Source organism: Cyberlindnera jadinii (genome assembly GCF_001661405.1).
Source record: "Cyberlindnera jadinii NRRL Y-1542 unplaced genomic scaffold CYBJAscaffold_1, whole genome shotgun sequence".
NCBI classification, from domain to species: domain Eukaryota; kingdom Fungi; phylum Ascomycota; class Saccharomycetes; order Phaffomycetales; family Wickerhamomycetaceae; genus Williopsis; species Williopsis jadinii.
In genome coordinates this window covers 1,748,177-1,768,554 of record NW_017963652.1, presented here as the reverse complement: position 1 = coordinate 1,768,554, position 20,378 = coordinate 1,748,177, and the positions used below count along the sequence as shown (strand labels likewise).

At 43.1% G+C, this 20,378-nt stretch overlaps 9 protein-coding genes across 9 annotated transcripts; 4 read left to right on the top strand and 5 right to left on the bottom strand.

Moving 5' to 3' along the window:
- Positions 1-10: 10 nt before the first annotated feature.
- Positions 11-436, bottom strand: CBP6 (Cbp6p; the record flags this gene model as incomplete). The annotated part of the gene is made up of 1 exon (XM_020216171.1): positions 11-436. The coding sequence occupies one exon, from the start codon at positions 434-436 to the stop codon at positions 11-13; it is 426 nt and encodes a 141-aa protein (XP_020073566.1).
- A 187-nt stretch (positions 437-623) lies between these two features.
- CYBJADRAFT_170963 (Zn(II)2Cys6 transcription factor) lies at positions 624-2,918 on the bottom strand (the record flags this gene model as incomplete). The annotated part of the gene is made up of 1 exon (XM_020216170.1): positions 624-2,918. One exon carries the CDS (start codon positions 2,916-2,918, stop codon positions 624-626), a length of 2,295 nt encoding a protein of 764 aa, XP_020073565.1.
- Positions 2,919-3,810: 892 nt separating this feature from the next.
- On the top strand, positions 3,811-4,962 carry CYBJADRAFT_170962 (uncharacterized protein; the record flags this gene model as incomplete). Its single annotated transcript, XM_020216169.1, has 1 exon — positions 3,811-4,962. The coding sequence occupies one exon, from the start codon at positions 3,811-3,813 to the stop codon at positions 4,960-4,962; it is 1,152 nt and encodes a 383-aa protein (XP_020073564.1).
- A 302-nt stretch (positions 4,963-5,264) lies between these two features.
- Positions 5,265-6,494, top strand: YDJ1 (type I HSP40 co-chaperone YDJ1; the record flags this gene model as incomplete). The annotated part of the gene is made up of 1 exon (XM_020212404.1): positions 5,265-6,494. One exon carries the CDS (start codon positions 5,265-5,267, stop codon positions 6,492-6,494), a length of 1,230 nt encoding a protein of 409 aa, XP_020073563.1.
- Positions 6,495-7,033: 539 nt separating this feature from the next.
- Positions 7,034-8,059, top strand: POG1 (Pog1p; the record flags this gene model as incomplete). Its single annotated transcript, XM_020217295.1, has 1 exon — positions 7,034-8,059. The coding sequence occupies one exon, from the start codon at positions 7,034-7,036 to the stop codon at positions 8,057-8,059; it is 1,026 nt and encodes a 341-aa protein (XP_020073562.1).
- A 275-nt stretch (positions 8,060-8,334) lies between these two features.
- CYBJADRAFT_13824 (SUN domain-containing protein) lies at positions 8,335-10,258 on the bottom strand. The gene is made up of 2 exons (XM_020213159.1): positions 10,027-10,258; positions 8,335-9,842 (listed from the first exon to the last, which is right to left on the bottom strand). The coding sequence occupies exon 2, from the start codon at positions 9,837-9,839 to the stop codon at positions 8,610-8,612; it is 1,230 nt and encodes a 409-aa protein (XP_020073561.1). The 5' UTR covers positions 9,840-9,842; positions 10,027-10,258; the 3' UTR covers positions 8,335-8,609.
- A 2,042-nt stretch (positions 10,259-12,300) lies between these two features.
- On the bottom strand, positions 12,301-13,191 carry AYR1 (acylglycerone-phosphate reductase; the record flags this gene model as incomplete). The annotated part of the gene is made up of 1 exon (XM_020216784.1): positions 12,301-13,191. The coding sequence occupies one exon, from the start codon at positions 13,189-13,191 to the stop codon at positions 12,301-12,303; it is 891 nt and encodes a 296-aa protein (XP_020073560.1).
- Positions 13,192-13,979: 788 nt separating this feature from the next.
- On the top strand, positions 13,980-15,497 carry CYBJADRAFT_176400 (peroxisomal catalase; the record flags this gene model as incomplete). Its single annotated transcript, XM_020216783.1, has 1 exon — positions 13,980-15,497. One exon carries the CDS (start codon positions 13,980-13,982, stop codon positions 15,495-15,497), a length of 1,518 nt encoding a protein of 505 aa, XP_020073559.1.
- A 672-nt stretch (positions 15,498-16,169) lies between these two features.
- Positions 16,170-18,456, bottom strand: GRS1 (glycine--tRNA ligase). The gene has a single exon (XM_020214214.1). The coding sequence runs from the start codon at positions 18,260-18,262 to the stop codon at positions 16,289-16,291; it is 1,974 nt and encodes a 657-aa protein (XP_020073558.1). The 5' UTR covers positions 18,263-18,456; the 3' UTR covers positions 16,170-16,288.
- Between the last annotated feature and the right edge of the window lie 1,922 nt (positions 18,457-20,378).

The window sequence follows — 20,378 nt, the reverse complement described above, 5'->3', positions numbered from 1 at the left end:
CTTCGCCAGTTTATTTACCAAGGATCACAGTCTTCATACCTGTGATGAAGTTCTCCTTACCTTCACCGTTGATCTCAGCAATCAGTCTCTCGTAATAACGAGGGTTTCCCTGAGGTTTCAACAACTTATCTGTTGGATTGTAATAATCCCGGTATTTATTGCTCTCTATAGACTTGAGCGCCTTAATCTGATGTAGAAGTGACTCTTCACTAAAGTTCTCGTCGCTCTTCACGTCTAACTCCTTGATCTTGTATGGGTTTACTTTTCCAACGATATCAGCGATGGACTTGACATCTTTCTTTTCGGGGTTCTTGATTCCAGCAACTGGTCTAAATCTATCGAGTTGCGCCTCCTTGAACGACAAGTTTGTGAGTTTCTCCTTTGGGTACTTCTCTAATAGCTTTACGAGTTGTTTTGCTGTTTCCTTTACACTCATTGTTGAAGATTATTGCTCTGCTGATGACTACTCAGAATGCAGGCTTCTCTATAGTTTTATTGAAAGTTTTTTTGTTTTTTTTTTGTTTGGGCCACCCTTGCTGATGTTTGTTTTTTCAGTTGCCTGGGAGAGAACCCATGAGTAAAAATCATTATTTTTTTGGCCTAGACAATAGAAATAAACAATTTCACCAAAACTTGCTCTGGGCTGTCATCTTGAAGACTTCCAGGAGATCATCATCTGTTACATCGCCAGTATTGAAGAACTCCTTGAAATCAAAATCCTGATGCTCAATTTTCAAGGATGTATTATGAAGAAGAAACCCGCAAAGCTTTAAGAGAACAACATGAAAGATTTTGCTCAGTTTTAGAAAGTTGAAACTTGTAAGCTTTGACTGCATTGACTGTAGGATATCCAACGTTGTAATTGCTATGTTTAAGACGATGGTGTGTACATTTTCCAAAGATCCAAAATTTTCCAAGAGCTGCTCAAAGTTATTATCAACATCCATATTCTCCAACTGCTCAAGTGAGAACAAATTTGGAGCCTGTCCTTTCTCTTTCAAATCCTTCAGAAGAGCAGTAATTCCTCTGTTATCGCCATATAGAATGTGATTTGCTATTAGGTTCTCGTCAACGTTCATAGTGTTTAACAACTTAGCTATTGTAAATAGCGTGACACGTCTCTGTGAAAATCTCAGAATTGGAGCCATCATAATAAGAGATGTTGTTGGGTAAAATCTGTAAAACGCTGGATGCTTTCCGATTCGACTGTAACCTATCCACATTTCTTTGAGTAAATTTTCAATGGTTAATGAGTACTTCCAGCCTAATAACTTCAGCCTGCGGCTATGGTCAGTATGGGTGTCACCAACTTGTTCCAATCTTTTATGACAAATGTGATAAAGCGTGAGTATAACACCCAATATGAGGAATCTCATTGCAAGTCTTTGCAAGATGAGACTGTACGCACTTAAATTCTCTTCGCTTAAATCATCCAAATCAAATTGCTGGAACTTTTGCATGTCAATGTATGCAGGGCCGAATTCGTCCTTCAAATGGTTTTTCAATCTTCTAATCAACTCGGTTTCGACAAAATCTATGAATTGCTCCAGGGGACCATCATCTATCATGTTGTAGCTAAACATAACACCATTCAACATGTGAATTCCTTCTGTCAATGGGTTACAGCAACTATCATATCTTTTGAGTGTAGAAGGTTCGATTTTGGATATGAAACCTAAGTCTATCGATTCAAAGGTTTCAAAAAGTACTAAACAATACCACAAGGTCTTCATCATTCGCTTTTCGCCTGGTGAAGTCTGTGGGTACCACTTATCCAAATCTTCATGCAAGTGTATTGAGATGGCCATCGTTATCAAATTTCTCATTTTAAAGATTCCCTCGCATATTTCTTCAAATGAATTCAAGAATCCACCAGAAGTGGTGTATGTCTCAAGTAAGGATAGCAGGTACAGTGTGAACACTCTCTCATATGTAACATCAACTTCTGTAAACTTAATGTTTTGGCCATCAATCCTTAGTAATGCATTGACATACTTTGAGTATAACATGTAGTCAAGTCCGATGGGGAACTTTGTCTGTTGATATGCAAAGGCACATATGCAAAGCATGGACATTGTCATTGCCAAGAAGTTCAAATCACCTGGTGAGTTTTGTAGATCTATGTGGAAATGAACGTTACCCATGGGGTCAAAAGAGGCTATTGAATAAAACCTTTTATAAAAGGTTGCCTCATCAGCGTATGGAATTAGAATCCATCTATCGGTTGTGGTTCTAAAGATACTCACCATTGCATGAGTAAAGGTATCAAACGTGGGAAACATCGTCTCAATCTCTCCAATCAAGTTGATAATCGTAGAGTCATTTTGGTGGCCCATGGCCAAGTACTGCGATTGACATTCGGCATTGAATATCTCTAGCATCGGAGAGTTCGACAAGGTCACAGGGACTTGTTTCTCGAGCTTGATTTTTGCATTCATAATCACAGTGTGGATATTCTGCAGCATCATCTTCATCCTAGGCTCTGACTGTGTAACAGCAGCAACCGAGATCGAGCCCAGGTATGCTAACGACTGCTGAGAGGACATCACGGTACACAGCAACGGGTTCTTCTGGGGATTCAACAGGATATGTCTCACCTTATCGTTGTTATTTGAAAAGAAGTACTCCTTTTGTGTGGCGGTGTTGTTGTAGTTGACGATGGACTTGAGCCTAGACACCTCATCTTTCAGCTCTCTGTTCCTCTGCACCTCTTTCACATAAGTTGCGTTCGAGTCCTTCGACACCAGTCCTATCCTCCTATAAATACACAGCTCCTTGGGGATTTGCAGCTCTTTACAAGTGGAGCAAGGGCTCTGCTTGTCACACTTCTTCCGTCTAAGTCGGCACCCAATACATGCAGTATTGGCCTGTTCAGCAGCACAATTATCTGCTTCAGCGCTTGAACTGATGTGTGACATGTATCTGCTATGCGATCAGCGCGCTTACGTAGTCCCAGCGCTACCTTTGTCTAATGTGTAGAAGAATCTCGTTGTCTTCCTTTCTCTCTCTCTCGCTCGCTCGCTCACGCCCTCACTTGGCCTCAACCTTTCTATTTGTGTCCCACAGATTGCGCTGCTGCCTTTGGGATTCGTGTGCCTGTGTGTGTTTTTTTGTTTTTTGCCGGTGCAGCCCTTCGGCCATTAGTGAACAGCTTCCTCTGCACAGTATCTTACGTTTCAAATTTACTTGGGCGTACGCAGATGTTATGAATAAAGTTTTAAAGAGTGGCTAAGTGTGTGGTTACCGAGCTCTGCTGGGCACGTCGATCTGGACAGATCATTGGCATGGTGGATATCTATTTGTTTGGAGCTGGTCAACTTTGGAAGTGAAGCGTGTGTTGATGGGCCAAATGTTTGTGTTGGGTTGTGTCTTGGTTTGGTCTCTTGGGCCTCCTGGGTAGTTGTGAACGGGACCAAAGATGAGCGAACCGGGAGTTGGAATGCGTATTTTGTGCAACCAAGCTGATTTTGAACCCACTGCAGGTTTGTGATGAGGCCGCCTATGGCCGATCAAGAGAGAAACTCGGGCCATTACTGCGTACACAAGATCTGTACTATGGACGCTCCGGGTGTATGCTTGTCGTGCGTACACTGTCGTTGGGTTATGATTTGGTTATGGTGACGTAATATTCCGGGAATATATCAATGGTGTTTGTTTATTGCATATCGCTGGGCTCTGCGTACACAGCAAAACGTATGTATTTTCTTCTTTTGTGTCATGGCTTGTCTGTACAAGCATCCCCTTGTAATCCGTACTTTTGATTCACATTTACAAGCAAGATCATGGTAGATAGAGTGTTGTCCAACCACAATGGCTGATCATGACAGAGGTAACAAGCTCGAAGCTGGGGAGGCTGCAAAATCATCGCGGTTAATGCACTCCCAAAGCATTGCAAAGAGTCGGCATCATCGAAACTGTTTGAAGCAAATATGGACGCAAAGAAACCGAGGACATCAGTTACACTGTCATAAGCTGTATTTGCTGTACCATAAGTTGTTCCGGCTTTGGAAGACGGAAACGGTTAAGCCTCACGACTTGGTTTTACCCGAATATGAAGACGTTGATCTAGATCTTGACCTTGACGTGTATCAACGGTTCAATGATAGGTTGCGTGGACATCTCAATGATCCAGAGTTATGTTTCAATAGTGCAATCTCTCACAATATTGTGCAAGAGCCTTTTGATGTGCCGTTGTACTGCGCAGTGAATAGTTTAAGCCATGAAGAGCTTGCCAAGTTGGATGAAAAGTTCTCCATGAACACTGACGATATGCAGTATCGGTTGGATTCAATAGACACTATCCCAAGTTCTGACTTGTTCCAGTTTGACCGATTGATAAGCCTCCGAACGAGCGATGAGATGACCTCCAACAAGCAACTTGAAACGAAATTTGATACGCTGTTCAACAACCAAGTTGAAGTTTCCACAGGCACGCCAAGTTCCTCCTCGAAATCGTTTGTCACCAGAAGTTTACCCTTAGTAATGGAGACAGCTTCAGATCAAAGTGTGTGTACTTCCAATGGGTTGGTGAGGTTCGATCGATATGCACACCTAATAATGTACAATACCAAGGGAAATGAAGAAAACGTTGATACAGCATCTCTACCTATACACGCCCGACTGAGGATGGAACTGTTCAAACAATTTGGCACGTTGAAATTACAGGATAATGTTGAGCTGGGATCTATCAGCCAGTGCATGGACTGTCCTACATCACTGATCTCGATTCTGATACCCGTACCATTACCGTTAACAAGATTGCCTATATTAAAGCACAAGCTCAACGATAATAGAGCTTTGGAGAGCCAATTGGCCAAATGTGACGATACTGTAGGGGTTGATCAGTTCATAGAATCCCTAAACCAATCTGAAATATACAGAATGGGTAACATAAGCAGTATAGCACTCTGGCGGAAGAGGCAAATAGAGTCTTACAATAGGTTTATGAACGAGGAGGATTGAGATTCTATGGCATTAAGTATAACAGTATCAGCATAAGTGATAGAACTAAGAAGTAAACAATCACGCATAAGCAGACCGCGGGTGATTACCTAAGAGAAGGGCGCGAAAATTGCCACATTGGAAACTTATAGAAGGATCTGGAAAACTTTTGAAGAAGAGCTGGAAAAGAAAGAAAGAAAAAAAAATTCCTAACCGTTGGACGCTCGGAGTAGGTTTTTACGTTGGTTTGTCTTGTATTGTTGTTTCACTTATATTCAACGACTGAGGTTTTATCTATATTGGAAGAGTAATACAATAATAAAATGGTGAAGGATACTAAGTTGTACGACTTGTTGGGTGTTCAACCAACTGCTTCTGAATCAGAGATTAAGAAAGGTTACAGAAAGGCTGCTCTTAAGTACCATCCAGATAAGAACCCAAGTGAGGAGGCACATGAGAAATTCAAAGAGATCAGTGGTGCTTATGAAGTGTTGAGTGATTCTCAGAAGCGTGAAATCTATGACCAATACGGTTTGGAGGGATTACAAGGTGGAGCTGGAGGTCCAGGTGGTATGAACGCTGATGATTTGTTCTCACAGTTCTTTGGTGGTGGTGGTATGTTTGGCGGTGCCGGTGGCGCTCCAAGGGGTCCACAGAAAGGTGCCGATATGAAGCATCCAATCAGTGCTACTTTGGAACAGTTGTACAAGGGACGTACTGCTAAGTTGGCTTTGAACAAGACAGTGTTGTGTAAGGCCTGTGAAGGACGTGGTGGTAAGGAAGGAGCTGTTAAGAAGTGTACCGGATGTAGTGGTCGTGGTTTCAAATTCATCACAAGACAAATGGGTCCAATGATTCAAAGATTCCAGGCTGAGTGTGATCAATGTCACGGTTCTGGTGATATCATCGATCCAAAGGATCGTTGTACCGCTTGTAACGGTAACAAGACTACATCTGAGCGTAAGATCTTGGAGGTTCACATCGACCCTGGTATGAAAGATGGTCAGAGAATTGTCTTTAGAGGTGAAGGTGATCAGGCTCCAGGTATTCAACCAGGCGATATCATCTTTATCGTTGATGAGAAGCCACATGAACACTTTAAGAGATCTGGAGATGATTTGGTCTACGAAGCTGAGATTGACCTTGTCACTGCACTTACCGGTGGCGATTTCCACATCAAGCACTTGTCAGGTGAATACCTCAAGGTTTCGATTATTCCAGGTGAGATCATCAGTCCAGGTGAGTTGAAGGTTATCGAAGGTAAAGGTATGCCAATTCCAAAGGTTGGAGGATTTGGTAACTTGTTTGTCAAGTTTTCTGTTAAATTCCCTGAGAATAACTTCACCACTGAGGAGAACTTGAAGAAGTTGCAAGAGATCCTACCACAAAAGAGAGAAGAGGACGTTCCAAAGGATGCAGAGATTGATGACGTTGTCTTGACGGATTATAGCGATGCCAAGCACTCCAAGTCACAGAGATCACGTCGTGCTCATCACGACGATTACGATGATGAGGATGATGGTCAACCAGGTGTTCAATGTGCATCTCAATGATTCTTCTGGGATATATGTATAGAGAGAGAAGAAGAAGAAGAATCCGCTTGAAATACAAAATAATGCACACAGGAGATACAACAGCATTCACTCTATTCAAGGCGATGCATTCATGATACTGCCTTTTCTTCTACGGCTTCCCATTAACTTGCTTATCAATTATCGGATTCAATGCCAACTGAAGAGAGAGACAGATATGAGCGTTTTGTATTTAACATGCTTTTTGTTGGTGTTTTATCCTCCTTTCTGTGTATGTATATTAGTAGTGAATAATGTAAGTGCTCAAATCGTTATATGCTTGAGCCACGTACATGTTTGATTAATTAAAGGTGTATTACAGTAAACTGACGCGTAAAGATAAAGATGAGCTAATAAGCTGCGCGTACGAACAGAGCTTTTTCCCAGTGCGCGGACGCAAATTCCCTCCTTTGCTGCTTTTCGCTCTCTACTGGGCCTCGTGAATCAGTTATAACCAGGTACCGTGCGTAGTTTATGTATACGATCCTAATCTTGTAAACAATAAAGGGTCCTACACAGATATGAAGAGGAAAATTGGTGCCCTGAAGACTCCAAAAGGCAGTGGTGCTGGTGGAAGCACTGGCAACGATTCTGATACTGAAGAATCATCGTCTCCTTCTGGGCCGATCGCCGTGGAGGAATCATCTTATACCAGTGCAAAATCCACCAAGAATGACAAAAGCAAGCAGAGTAAGCATAACAGGAGTACTATACCGGAGGAATCTGATATGAAAGAAACCATCAAATGCTGGACTTTACAACTGGAAACGGAACGTGAGAGGACAAAGAGGCAAGAATTGAAGTTAACTTATATACAAGAATGCATAAATCTGGTGAAGACTGCAGCAGAATCCAACATACCTCCTCATCTGATTCCAAATCTATTTACAAATGAGGGCTCCAAGGATGTTGAGAAGATGAAACAAAGTCATAAGGGCTCAACGTCTGTGTTTAAGGTGAACCTACCTCAACATACAGAATTTCAGTTCCACCATTGGCACCATCCAGATGAGAAGAGTAAGATGCAATCATCATCCAGTATCCGCAATGCGGAGTCTGTGTCTAAGCCGCAAACACCAAAGAGGTCAGTTGGACAGATGAGCCCACCACATAGAAGAAACCAATCTGAAGCATCTTTGGGTCAATTTCGGGGTGCATATGAAACAGTACCTCAACAGATACCTGAGATACAGACTCAGAGAACCTGGAGTCGTCAACCGCAACCTCAGCTAACCTCACCTTACCAAGGGCAATTACAGCAGCAACGACAACAACAACAACAGTTCATGAGCACGGCGAGTCCCATAACGCCGCGTATTCATAGAGGCCCAGATGTTGCTACGATGGGATATCAATTTCCACCTCCTCATCAGCAACAATCTCCTTTACATCAGGGTGAAAGGCTTCCTGGTGTAAAACATATACAACATCGACAACAGCAACAACCACAGCAACAACCACAGCAACAATGGAAACAGGATAAATCTGCAGGACATAGAAATGACGTGAACTTCTTAATTAGTACACCAAAAGATCCGCCAAAGTAACATACAGGATTATTCAGGCGTTCATTACTTTCTGAATCATTCACATCTATGGAGGTATGCTATTTGCAGTACACTTGTCGGTTCGTCTGAAGGTTTATGGCTCATCATTGGTTTTGTTCTGGGAATATGGTTATATTACTGTTGTACTATAAAGGGTTTTAGACATGGTTTGGGAAATACGTTAATTATCAGGTGTATTAACGTCGATATTATATATACAGGAGCATTCTTATATCACAAAGTAAACGTTATATTCGTGACAGAGTTGTGGCAACCTATTTATGGGTTATGAATTAGCTAGTACACCTCAATATAAGATCAAATCACGTTAAAAAGAGAGACAAGACAAATAATCTAAAGCACATTTGTACACGAACATCGAACACTTCCTCATAGGACACCATGAGTTGTAAATTGCGGTCTTCAGGCAACGAGTAAACATCAAATACACATAAATAAAAAGAGAAAAGACAGATCAAAAGGACATAGAAAGAGTTCATAGTGAAAAGGTTGGGATAAGGGAAATTTCTGTCAGTGCTAGAAGGCACTTTTAGCTGTAAAACACAAAGTTTGCCTTTCCAGATGTCACTGCAACAGTACAACCGTCGGTACCATCACCGTTATAAGTTCCGTCTGCGTAGTAACAGTCACCATTCACAACGGAACTACTATCCGATGCAACAATCTTCACCTTATAATTGGCTGATTCCAAGTTGTTTGGATTTGGAATCAAGGATAGGTAGGCAATACCGTTGGTGTAGCCAGCACCGAAGTTTAATGGAGCCCAGTTACCATATGTTGTACCAGAGGTACCCCAAACACAGCCTTCTTCCCAAGTCAAACCAGCGTTGTTGACGTAGTACTGAGCTGAGGTTGCCTTACCGTTCCATGTGTAGTAGGTATCCTGGTCAACAACAGTCAAAGGTAAAGTACCAGAAGGTTGCAAGTATGTTGGAATAACCATGTTTTCAGTACCTGGATAATCGGTACGACAAATGGCAACGGCTTGGTCAATCTCAGATACAACGTCAGCCATATCAACACCCCATTCACAAAGATAGTTGGTATCTGTGTTCGATCTGTAGAGCTTACCACTGCTGCAGTACAATCCACCAACAGAGACACCATTTGAAGGTTGGTCTGATGGCCACTGTGTCTTAGACATACCTGGTTGACAGGCATAAGAACAGTAAGTACCATCGACACATGAACCACCAGTAGAAGTGTCGGAAGGATGGTACAACCCAGAGTAACCACCAAATCCTAAGTGCCACAATGGGATGACACCTTGGCCAATGATACTGGCAAAGTCATCACAATCAATGACACCATCGGTGAAGGTCTCATATGGACCTTGGAAATCTTGCAAATCACCATAGATGGAACCACTTGCAGTTGAAGTAGCAGTTGCAGTGGCTTTGGTACTTGTACTTGTTGTTCCGACAGTTGATGAACTAGTGGTACCGGCGACTGGTGAGCTGGTAGTACCGACGGCTGATGAGCTGGTAGTACCGACTAAAACGGTTGTAGCACCAGTTTGTTGTTGTTTCTGCTGGGCGCTTGTCGAAACAAGTTGTGTAGCCAACGTTGAGGATGACTGTGGCTGAATGGTGTTACCTTGGGCATCAACGATAATAGTAGAGTACACATACTCAACGGCAACGGCACGCTTGTGTTGATGGTGGGCGTGGACTCGAGTAGTAGAACAATCTTCATCTGCAAATACTGCATTGGTCAACATTGCAGTAATTGCTGCAATTGCAACTGGAGAGAACTTCATAATCTATTATGATCTGGTTAGTAAATCCATTCAGAACAGAAGGTAAGTCTGTGAGTGTTGGAGGAGAAAGAGAAAATCAACGAATCTTTGGTTTGTCTTGAATCAATACAAATCCCAAAGGGCTTGAAGTATTGGGGCCTTTCTAAAGGCTTGGAAACACTCATGCATGGCTTAGACGACAACATACAGCTCCGATCGCAAATCAAAGGAATGGATGTGACGAGAACAACAACCGTCGTGGAGGACAGAGGAAGGAACAATAATTGTACACCATGAAAGACTCCAAAATAAGGGGGGTGGTGAACAATCAAGACAAAGGCATATATTAATACCCATAGTCCATTGCAATGAGGCGGTGATTGTAGATAGGTCCTGGTCCTAATGTACACAATGTACCTGTCTTTTTCATCGGGCGCCAATTTGCGAAGAAAATGAAACGCCCAAAGGATCACAAGACGCGGTAGGCGCCGCAAAAACTCATACTGCATACCACAGGATTCACGCACCCTATTGCGCGTCTTGCGAAAAAATATCCTTTGGTATTTTTTTCCGCAAATTGCTTCCTCTTTACGGAAATTGGCCAGCGTAACATTGGAAAAAAAGAGTGAAATGTTACGGCAAATTCGCGCAATCCACGAATTTTTCTTTGTCAAAGATGGAGCGACATTCCCTTTTACAGCTCCTTCCCGAATGTGTACCACGCCAACCCTCCCCCCTAATTTCAAAATCGACCGGTATGTTGTGTTTTGTTTTTTTTTTGTTAACCTTTCCTGACTTGGTCTTGGTATTTTGGTGTCGTAAGTTGTTGTTTCATCTTGTTTTGTTTGTCTGTTGTATCATCACTCAGAGGCCCCCCTTAAGACCCATCGGTGCTGTTGTTGAATATCCTCTATATTATCAGTAGCCACTCAGAACCCGGTGCCCACATCGATAGTATCAAGGCGTTGATCCCACCGTGATCCAATGCTGGCACTAAAAAATCAAAGCCTTGTTTAGATCCTCGTTTGAGCCAGCCCTCGCGCCCTCGAATTTCCGTCAAGCAACAACAAAAAAGACGAACTCACCAACCTCACGACGGCCCTCCCTCAACACTCATGTTAAAATAATGAACAGAAAATATACTCACTTAGTATTGTAATCGAATTGGATAGATAGTGTACTGGTTTCAGAGTCTAGTATATCTGTGTGTCCTTTAATGGATTTTATTGAACGTGATCTCGTAAACTCCCCACAGAAAAAGATAGAAAAGTCAAAGGAATGTAAACAGTTGGAAATCTCTGAGAAGCGTAAAATCACAAGTACGGAAACTTTGAAAGGTCAAGTTAACCTTTTATGGGGTTCAATCTTGTGTTTATATAATTGGAAAAGTGGTTTGCTAAAAGGAAGGAATTTTTTCTGGTTTAGATTCCATTCTACAACTCTTGAAGAACATTAACTCATTTAAAAAATTGGGCAAGAAAGCTCATGTGGCCCATGTAATACGCCTCTTTGCATTGCGGTACATGCATTTGAAATGCAAAAAACGGCAGTCGAATTACCTGTTTTGGATTTTGGAGCCCACGGTTTCCCTACGAACTGGCTGCTGTGGCTGTATTCGCCTGGTCCTACGGACGCATCGCTGTTAATGACAAAACGTCCCAATACGGTAAATCTCCCTGATAGGGAGTCAAAACAGCGTTCTCTGTTGGTGAATCGCCGGCTTGCCGATAATAAGGTTGGATCAGAATTATCAGTATGGTAAACCCTAAAATGATCAGTAGATCGAAAACGGTTGAAAGTCGAAACCTTCTTTTTATTAACATGGTTATGATCCACTTGAGCATGAGTTAGTGCAGTTCGCTTAACCACTTGAGAGCTTCGACCGGCATGGATATTTACACTTTTAATGGTCTAGAAGTGGCATGGCGGTATGTCCATGTTGATACATTTTCTTAAGTTGAGAAACTTGTACAGTTAATGTACAGCGTTTACAGTTTTGGCTAGATCACAGTCATGTATGACACACAAATCTAGAGTCAGGATCCTTCAGAGTTTACAGAACCGGGAACTGGTCTCTCAAGTTTGTTACATCATGATTGCAAGCTTGAGACAGTAAACTTGGCTTTGGAGCTGCAACAGTGTCTCATCGGTGTTCAGCGCAGTACTGTCGTGGATCAAGGTACCACATGGCTAGGTACAGTTCTAAAGATTGGTTATTCTACCACGGCATTTAAATCTGGTGCGATATATTAATTCATCACATGGATACTCCACAGCCGAGAACATTAATGGATTAAATATTTGACACAGCGGATGTTTAATTACGTACATACTACAAACCTTATGTTGGATAGGCTCGAGCCGCACACCACTTACTTATATATTATCAACTATTCAATTCTAAATCACCTGCATAGCACATGGATCATTAGTATAGCATACATCATTTACGCATTATGGATCGTGCGGTCCATATAATGCTTCATTCGAGGTGCAAGTCAACATCGTCGCCGTATTTCTTTCTCTGATAGTTAAAGATTGGCCCAAGTTTGAACTTCACAGTTAAGACAAATTCCACAAACCAGCCTGGGAAGTACTGGACCACAGTGCTCAGAATCGTCGAGTACGTACCCCTGTAGACATCGATTGGATCTCTCGAACTTAGAATATCACCAATTACTTTCTTCGCATATCTTTCGGCGCTCAGTGGTTTGTTCTTTTCCGCCATCTTCTTACGGTTTTCAAATGACTGCAATGCCACAGGGAAATCGAACTTCGATCCACTTGGTACGGGTCTCTTGTCGGCAATGTCCGTAGCAACACCACCAGTAATGACGTTGATCACACGGATACCGAATCCTTTTAATTCAAGGTGTAACGCACGGGCAAACTGGTGAATAGCAGCTTTAGTAGAACAGTAGACCGATGAGAATGGGAACGGTGCTAACCCAGCAAGAGAACCCGTGAATAAGATTGTACCCTTTGCATTGATCAAAAACTCTTGCAACTCACGTGTTAGTCTGATCGGTGCAAACACGTTAACTGCAAAGCACTGCTCCACTTGTGCGTCCGTAACGTCAAAGGCTGGAAGTGTACAACTCTGACCAGCGTTATTATACAACACATCCAATTTACCATCTGGAAGTTGTGACTGTAACAACTCCTTGAACTTTTTAACCTCCTCAGTTGACGTAATGTCGAGTTGGATAGGCACAACTCCCAACTGCTCCAGAGGCTTGATCAGCTCAACACGACGAGCACATCCGTACACTTTCCAACCTAACTGCGCCAACTGTTTGGAGACTTGGAACCCAATACCAGAGGATGCACCCGTGACAACAGCAACCTTTTGACGAGTACTGAGATCTGGCATTACACTCTCTTTTCTCCCGTTAGTGGTTATGGAGCTTGTTTCTGTAGTATCTTCTAATAACAGTTCCCTGATCAAGTCTTGAACAGTGGTAGCTGTGGTAGTTAACGGTAAACAGACAAGGTTTCACCAATTGAAAAACGTTCTAGTCCCACTGTTTAAACGTCTCCTTTCGATCTACTCCGCTTTTACCAAGTGGCCCTCTTTTACCCCTTTCTTCGTGCCTGGTTCTCCCTTGTTTAGTCAGGTCACCTGGTTCTGGATTCTGTTGTGTGGGTGGAGTGTGGCCACGGTGATGATTCTTGCCTCGCCATCGCTCAAGCCTCACGTTGCCATAGTATTCCAATTTAGGTTGGCTTACGTGATATATGCGTGGCCCTTGCCAAAACGACTATGTATAGTTGCTACCAACCTGCCCGAAGCTTCTACTTGAGTCGCTCTTGCTGTCTCTACAGTATCCACCACGCTGGTACTGCTTTCAGACGGTCCAGAGTGCCTTGTGATTAGTTATGATGGCCCTTTGTGACCTCGTCTGACTCCCCTCCATGGTTGTGGATAAGGAGGGTTAAAATACACCTTGGCCTGCCACATGTGGATGACAAATTTGTACGATGTGATTGGCGTCTACAGCGGGATGACGTGAATATTTGGGTTGCTATGGAGCAATACTTGTAAGCCAGATAGACGATTATGAATAAATTATAACAAGTATATAAGTACGTTTAGTTCCCTCCTATTTTCCCGTTATAATTGTAGAGAATATCGCTAAGCAGTACAACTTGCAAGACACAATGTCCTCCAATAACGATAACGAGAACCCAACAGTGACAACCTCTCAAGGGTATCCGATTCCTTCACCTTTTGAGACACAAAGGGTTGGTGAGCATGGGCCATTGCTGCTACAGGATTTCAATTTGATTGACTCTTTGGCCCATTTCGACAGAGAGAGAATCCCAGAGAGAGTTGTCCATGCTAAAGGTGCCGGTGCATTTGGTGAATTCGAGGTTACAGATGATATTACAGATATCTGTGGCTCTGCAATCTTTGACACTATTGGTAAGAAGACCAGAGCACTGGTGAGGTTCTCCACTGTTGGTGGTGAATCTGGTTCTCCAGATGCGGCAAGAGATCCAAGAGGGTTTGCTATCAAGTTCTACACAGAAGAAGGTAACCTGGACTGGGTCTACAACAACACGCCGATCTTCTTCTTGAGAGACCCAATCAAGTTCCCTCACTTTATCCATACCCAGAAGAGAAACCCTCAAACACACTTGAAGGACCCGAACATGTTTTGGGATTATATGACCCAAAACCAGGAGGCCATCCATCAATTCATGATTTTGTTCTCTGACCGTGGTACGCCAGCAACTTTCAGACACATGCACGGTTTCTCTGGCCACACTTACAAATGGTCTAACAAGCAGGGTGAGTGGTTCTACGTTCAAGTCCACCTGCTCACTGATCAGGGCATCAAAAACTTCACCAACGAAGAAGCTGGTAAAATTGCTGGTGAGAACCCTGACCATGCCACTGAGGACCTGTTCAACGCCATTGCTAACAAGGAATACCCATCTTGGACAGTGTATTTTCAAGTCATGACCGAAGCTCAAGCTAAGGAATTGCCATTCTCTGTTTTTGACTTGACTAAAGTGTGGTCCCATAAGGACTTCCCATTGCGTCGCTTTGGTAAACTGACTTTGAACGAGAACCCACAGAACTACTTTGCAGAGATTGAGCAAGTTGCATTCTCTCCATCGCACACAGTTCCATACCAAGAGCCATCTGCTGATCCAGTGTTGCAATCTCGTCTATTCTCGTACCCAGATACTCAAAGATACAGACTAGGTACAAACTATGCTCAAATCCCTGTTAACTGTCCATACGCAAAGACTTTCAACCCGATTCTTCGTGATGGTGCCATGACTGTTAACGGCAACTACGGTGCTGCTCCAAACTACATCTCTACCATTGAGAATCCGGTGGAGTACAAGACCCAGTCCAATTTCAACTACCAATCCAATCAGGAGAAATGGCAAGGTCCAGCGTTGCCTTTCCATTGGAAAGTTGAAGGTGATATCGATTACGTTCAGGCTAGAGCTCTATACCGTGATGTCTTGTCTAAACAACCAGACCAGCAAAAGCATCTGGCACACAACATTTCTGTCCATGTTGCCAATGCGTTGCCAGTGATTCAAGACCGTGTTTTCGAGGCCTTTGCTAAAGTTGATCAGCAGCTGAGTGACGATATCAAGGCTGAGGTATTGCAACTCTCTCCACGTTCAAAGGATCAATCTACTCAGAAACTATGAAGGAGCTTACTAGCCTCTCCATCCGGAGTTTATGGAATATACATAAGAGAAGTGCTTATCTCTATAAATTATTATGCGTTTAACCGTTATATGATGTAGATGGACTGGTTATTGACATTCGTGGAGGCATCTAGCTCAAATATCAATTAACAATAGAGTAGAATGATGCAGTCCAAAATAGCTCAAAAGTGGGGCTTACACAACTGTTTTGGAGTATTCCATTCCAGAAACTATGTCACCATTGTGATTGGCTCCTTTGTTGGACAAATTTGTATGGCAATTCTGTATATCAGGGAGGTCTGCGCAGGATCCACGCTGCAAGTGCATAATGGTGTCAAAAACATTAACGAACGATTGGACAGTTGATCTTCCCCTTCTCTCCTTGATACTCCATTCAAACCTGTCTTTAAACAACTGTGAAGCATGAACAGATGTAGTTGGTGATCACATACTAACGATAGATCAGTAATGGTAGCAAATCGACATGTGCAATACTTTCATATTGAGGGGTTAAAGATTGGTGAATCCTTTGGGTTTATGCTTCCCTCCCCTCGCTTCTATGGCGTACCAAGTGTTGGGCCATATGGCCTCACTGTACACTTGGTATGTCTTGACTCTTTGATCTTCGTGGTCAACTACATGTTTCCCCACACTGTCTACTATGATAACGTGCTACACGTGTTTGGATCATATCATTAACAGATCAATATGCTTAACATAGTGTAGATATGCTTCTTTCATGAAGTCTATCGATACATGTACATTGCCAATGTTGAGTAGTTTCTCTTTCTTTACTCGTCATCAGCAGCCTGGGTCTCGAATGGGGTCAAGGCCTTTGTGCTCTCTTCCCACGTTGAGCCTTCGTAGGTGATCTCCTTAATGGCCTTGATGATATCCTCGATGGAACCTCTGACTTGCTTTGTGGAGTCTCTCTCTCTCAAGGTGATGGAGTGGTCCTTAACAGAGTCAAAGTCGATGGTGATACCGAACGGAGTACCCAACTCATCATTGCGGGCATATCTCTTTCCGATTGAAGCACCAGAGTCGTCAACCTTGAATGGAATTTGTTGCTTTCTCAAAACCTTGGAGATGTTCTTGACAATTGGAGTCAAATCTTCGTGGTTGGACAATGGAACGAGCAGAACCTTTGTTGGGGCAACGGCTGGTGGGAATGACAAGACACATCTCTCAGTAGCCTCGGCTCTACTCCAGAATCTGTGCTCAAAGATGGAGTAAATGATACGACCAATACCGAAAGATGGTTCAATGACGTTTGGAGTGAATTCACGAATGTGTTCGGTGTGAGTTCTTTGTTCAATGTTGATAAAGGTGTTATCCAATTCAATCTCACCGGCGATACCAGAAACCTTGAAGACAACCTTACCGTTGTTCTTCAACTCATCCTTCATCTTGATAAGATCTTCTTGGGATTGGCTAGTCAAGAACTTCTCAACGAGTGGTGCATCCTTTCTGAACTTTGGACCAAACTTCTTCTTTTCCAAGTCAATCTCGTATTGAGTAACAGTGATTGGTTCATCAAGTTTTTGTCTGACAACAAGTTTTTCCTTCGTTCTGTTGGAGTGCACAGTCAAATCATAAGCAGATCTGTCAGCACAACCAACACACTCAATCCAACCATAGGATGTGTGCAACTCAGCATCCCAACAGTCAGCAGCGTAGTGGGCCATTTCGTTAGCCATGTGTTGACGGAATCTCAAACGGTTCTCATCAACACCAATCTTGATCAAGAATTGGTAAATTCTAGCAATGAAGTAACCCAAGGTTTCGTTATCAACCATACCAGATGCAACGGCCTCGCCGATAGTCTTCTGAATTGGTTCAGTTGAACCAGCCTGTTGGACGTCCTTTGGAAGGAACTTGAGGACAACATCCTTAACTTCGTGGAATCTCTCGTGAGACTTGTTCTCTGGATCAACGTAGTGTTCGATCTCAGCCATCAAGAACTCACGGACTCTTAAGAGACCAGATCTTGGGGAAATTTCGTTTCTGAAAGACTTACCAATTGCAGCAGAAGCGAATGGCATCTTCAAGTTGTTAAAATCGAGCAACTTGCTGAAGTTCAAGAATTGACCTTGAGCAGTCTCTGGTCTGAGGAAACCTCTCAACTGGCCAGAAGGACCAATAGCAGTTTCAAACATCAAATTGAAGGCAATTGGTGGTTCCAATGGACCATCAGTGGATGGGTTGTTGATGTTGTACTTCTTCATCAATTCGCCCAACTCTTCACCGGAATAACCATCAATCTTGGCCAAGACTGTTTCGTATTCAGTGACAACCTCATCGTCCAACTTGATAGCCTTAATCTCCTTAACTTTCTTCTTACGCTTCTTCTTCTCTGCGTCATCAGCAGCATCGGCATTGGCATCCTTGACCAATCCTCTGGCCTCTTTGTCACCTTTCAATCTCGATTCCAAAACCTCTTCAACCAAATGATCAGCTCTAAAGATCTCACCGGTTTTCAAGTCTCTACACATCCAGTCGGAGAACTTGTCAACGTGACCAGATGTCTTCAACACCTCGTATGGCGTCAACATGGTGGTGTCAACTTCTAGCATGTCTTCTTCCAAGATGAAATGCTTTCTCCAGGTGTCCACAATGTTGGCCTGGAAGGCACAACCTGGTGGACCGTAGTCGTACAGACCAGAGACACCACCATAGATTTCAAAGGATGGTGCAAAGAAGAAACGACGCTTCAAAACATTCTCAAGGTTCTCTCTAGAGAACTCAGCAGCTTGACCGGACATCTTAGTTGGTTTGGTAATAAGTCTCTTGTTCTGTGTATTGATCCAACGCCTTTGTGTATAGCTCCTAGTTGAAGTATTGAGCTTTGGTGTGGTCAATCGGAACTGTTTTAACACTAGATTAGACACTTTGACTAGTTCTAATAGCTGAACTCTGTATTATGAATGAGTGAAAAAAAAAGCCTATAGTAAATGAGCTGTTCAAAAGTTTGAACGATGTTCCACTTGAAAAGCGCCGTCACCTCTGGCTGCGAATGCGGAAAAAAAAAGTGCTATGAACAGCGTAATGGTATGCGCAGCAATGGTTAACACCTGGACACCACTATCAAGGTCGGGTAACAGGCATGTCTGTTTACGTAATCGGATATCACATCCGGACACCAAATATTTCCTAGCCGTTGAAACGGAGAAGGTAAAAAAAAACATAAACACAAAACACACAACAGCAAAGTAAACAAGGATCAAGAACATCTTGTATACTTAGATCGAAGAGAATTCTGCATCTCTTGTTCATAAGTTGACATTGATAATGAGTGCTCCTACGCAGAGTAAGTTCATTGCTTCTTAAAAATGGATCATATCGCGTGGTTAACTAACACAAGTTATAGGTTTGTTTGGTAACATTGGATCTCAACCGTTTGGTTCTACTCCAAGTAAAGAAGGAAGTAATACTGGTGGATTCAAGCTTGGTGCTTCCTCTGGATCCGTGTTTGGCGCTTCCTCTGGCTCTGCTTTTGGTGCCTCCTCTGGCTCTGCTTTTGGTGCCTCCTCTGGTTCTGCATTTGGTGCTTCTTCTAATACTTCCACAAGTACTGGTACTGCTGCTCCAGCTTTTAACTTCTCTATGAACAAGACTGATGCCAAACCAGCCGCTACGCCAGCGTTCAGTTTCGGTCAAAAGACCGATGATAAGCCTGCTGCTACTGCTGCGCCATCTTTCAGTTTTGGCCAAAAGACTGATGATAAGCCTGCTGCTGCTCCAGCATTCAGCTTTGGTAACAAGACTGACGATAAACCAGCTGCTGCTCCATCACTAAGTTTTGGTCAAAAGACTGATGCCAAACCAGCCGCTACCCCTGCTTTCGGCTTTGGCCAAAAGACTGATGACAAGCCAGCTGCTGCTCCATCCTTGAGTTTTGGTCAAAACACTGATGCCAAACCTGCGGCTACCCCTGCCTTCAGCTTTGGCCAAAAGACTGATGATCAGACCGCTACAACTGCTGCTCCATCTTTCAGTTTTGGCCAAAAGACTGATGACAAACCTGCCACTAGTGCTGTACCAGCATTCAGCTTTGGTAATAAGACTGATGAAAAACCAGCTGCTGCTCCATCCTTGAGTTTTGGTCAAAACACTGATGCCAAACCGGCCGCTACCCCTGCCTTCAGCTTTGGTCAAAAGACTGGTGATAAGGCCGCTACAACTGCTGCTCCAGCTTTCAGCCTTGGTCAAAAGACTGATGATAAGCCTGCTGCTGCTCCAGCTTTCAGCCTTGGCCAAAAGACTGACACTAAACCAGCTGCTGCTCCATCACTAAGTTTTGGTCAAAAGACTGATGACAAACCAACCGCTAATGCTGCTCCAGCATTCAGTCTTGGTAAGAAGACTGACGAAAAACCTGCTGCACCAATGTTTGCTTTAGCAAAACCTGAAGAAAAGAAAGATGATGCTGCAAAGGCATCGGCAACTACATCTGGCTTCTCACTTGGTGCTAAACCTGCAACTGCTACTGCTTCAGAGACTGCCCCTGCTACATCTGGTTTCTCACTTGGCTCTAAACCAGCAGAGACTGATAAGGAAAAGAAAACAGTTTCATTCACTGCATCCACTGCTGCAACAGATACTAAGAAAGAGCTCTCTAAAACATTGGAACCGCAACCAATTACTCTTAATAATAAAACTTTAGAGGATCTCATAACCAAATGGACAAACCAACTTACAAAGGCATCAAGTTCCTTCCAATCGTACGCTGAAAAGACAAAAGAATGGGACTCCGTCTTGGTCCAAGGTGGTGAAAAAATTAATCAATTGTACACAGATGTTGTCACTGCGGAACAAGCACAGGCTAAAGTTGAGCAACAACTGTTATACATTGAAAGACAGCAAACAGAATTGGAAACA

What these genes read in the sequence shown, in the direction of transcription:
- CYBJADRAFT_13824 (XM_020213159.1), bottom strand. Translation starts at nt 9,839, where the DNA reads ATGAAGTTCTCTCCAGTTGCAATTGCAGCAATTACTGCAATGTTGACC.
- GRS1 (XM_020214214.1), bottom strand. Translation starts at nt 18,262, where the DNA reads ATGTCCGGTCAAGCTGCTGAGTTCTCTAGAGAGAACCTTGAGAATGTT.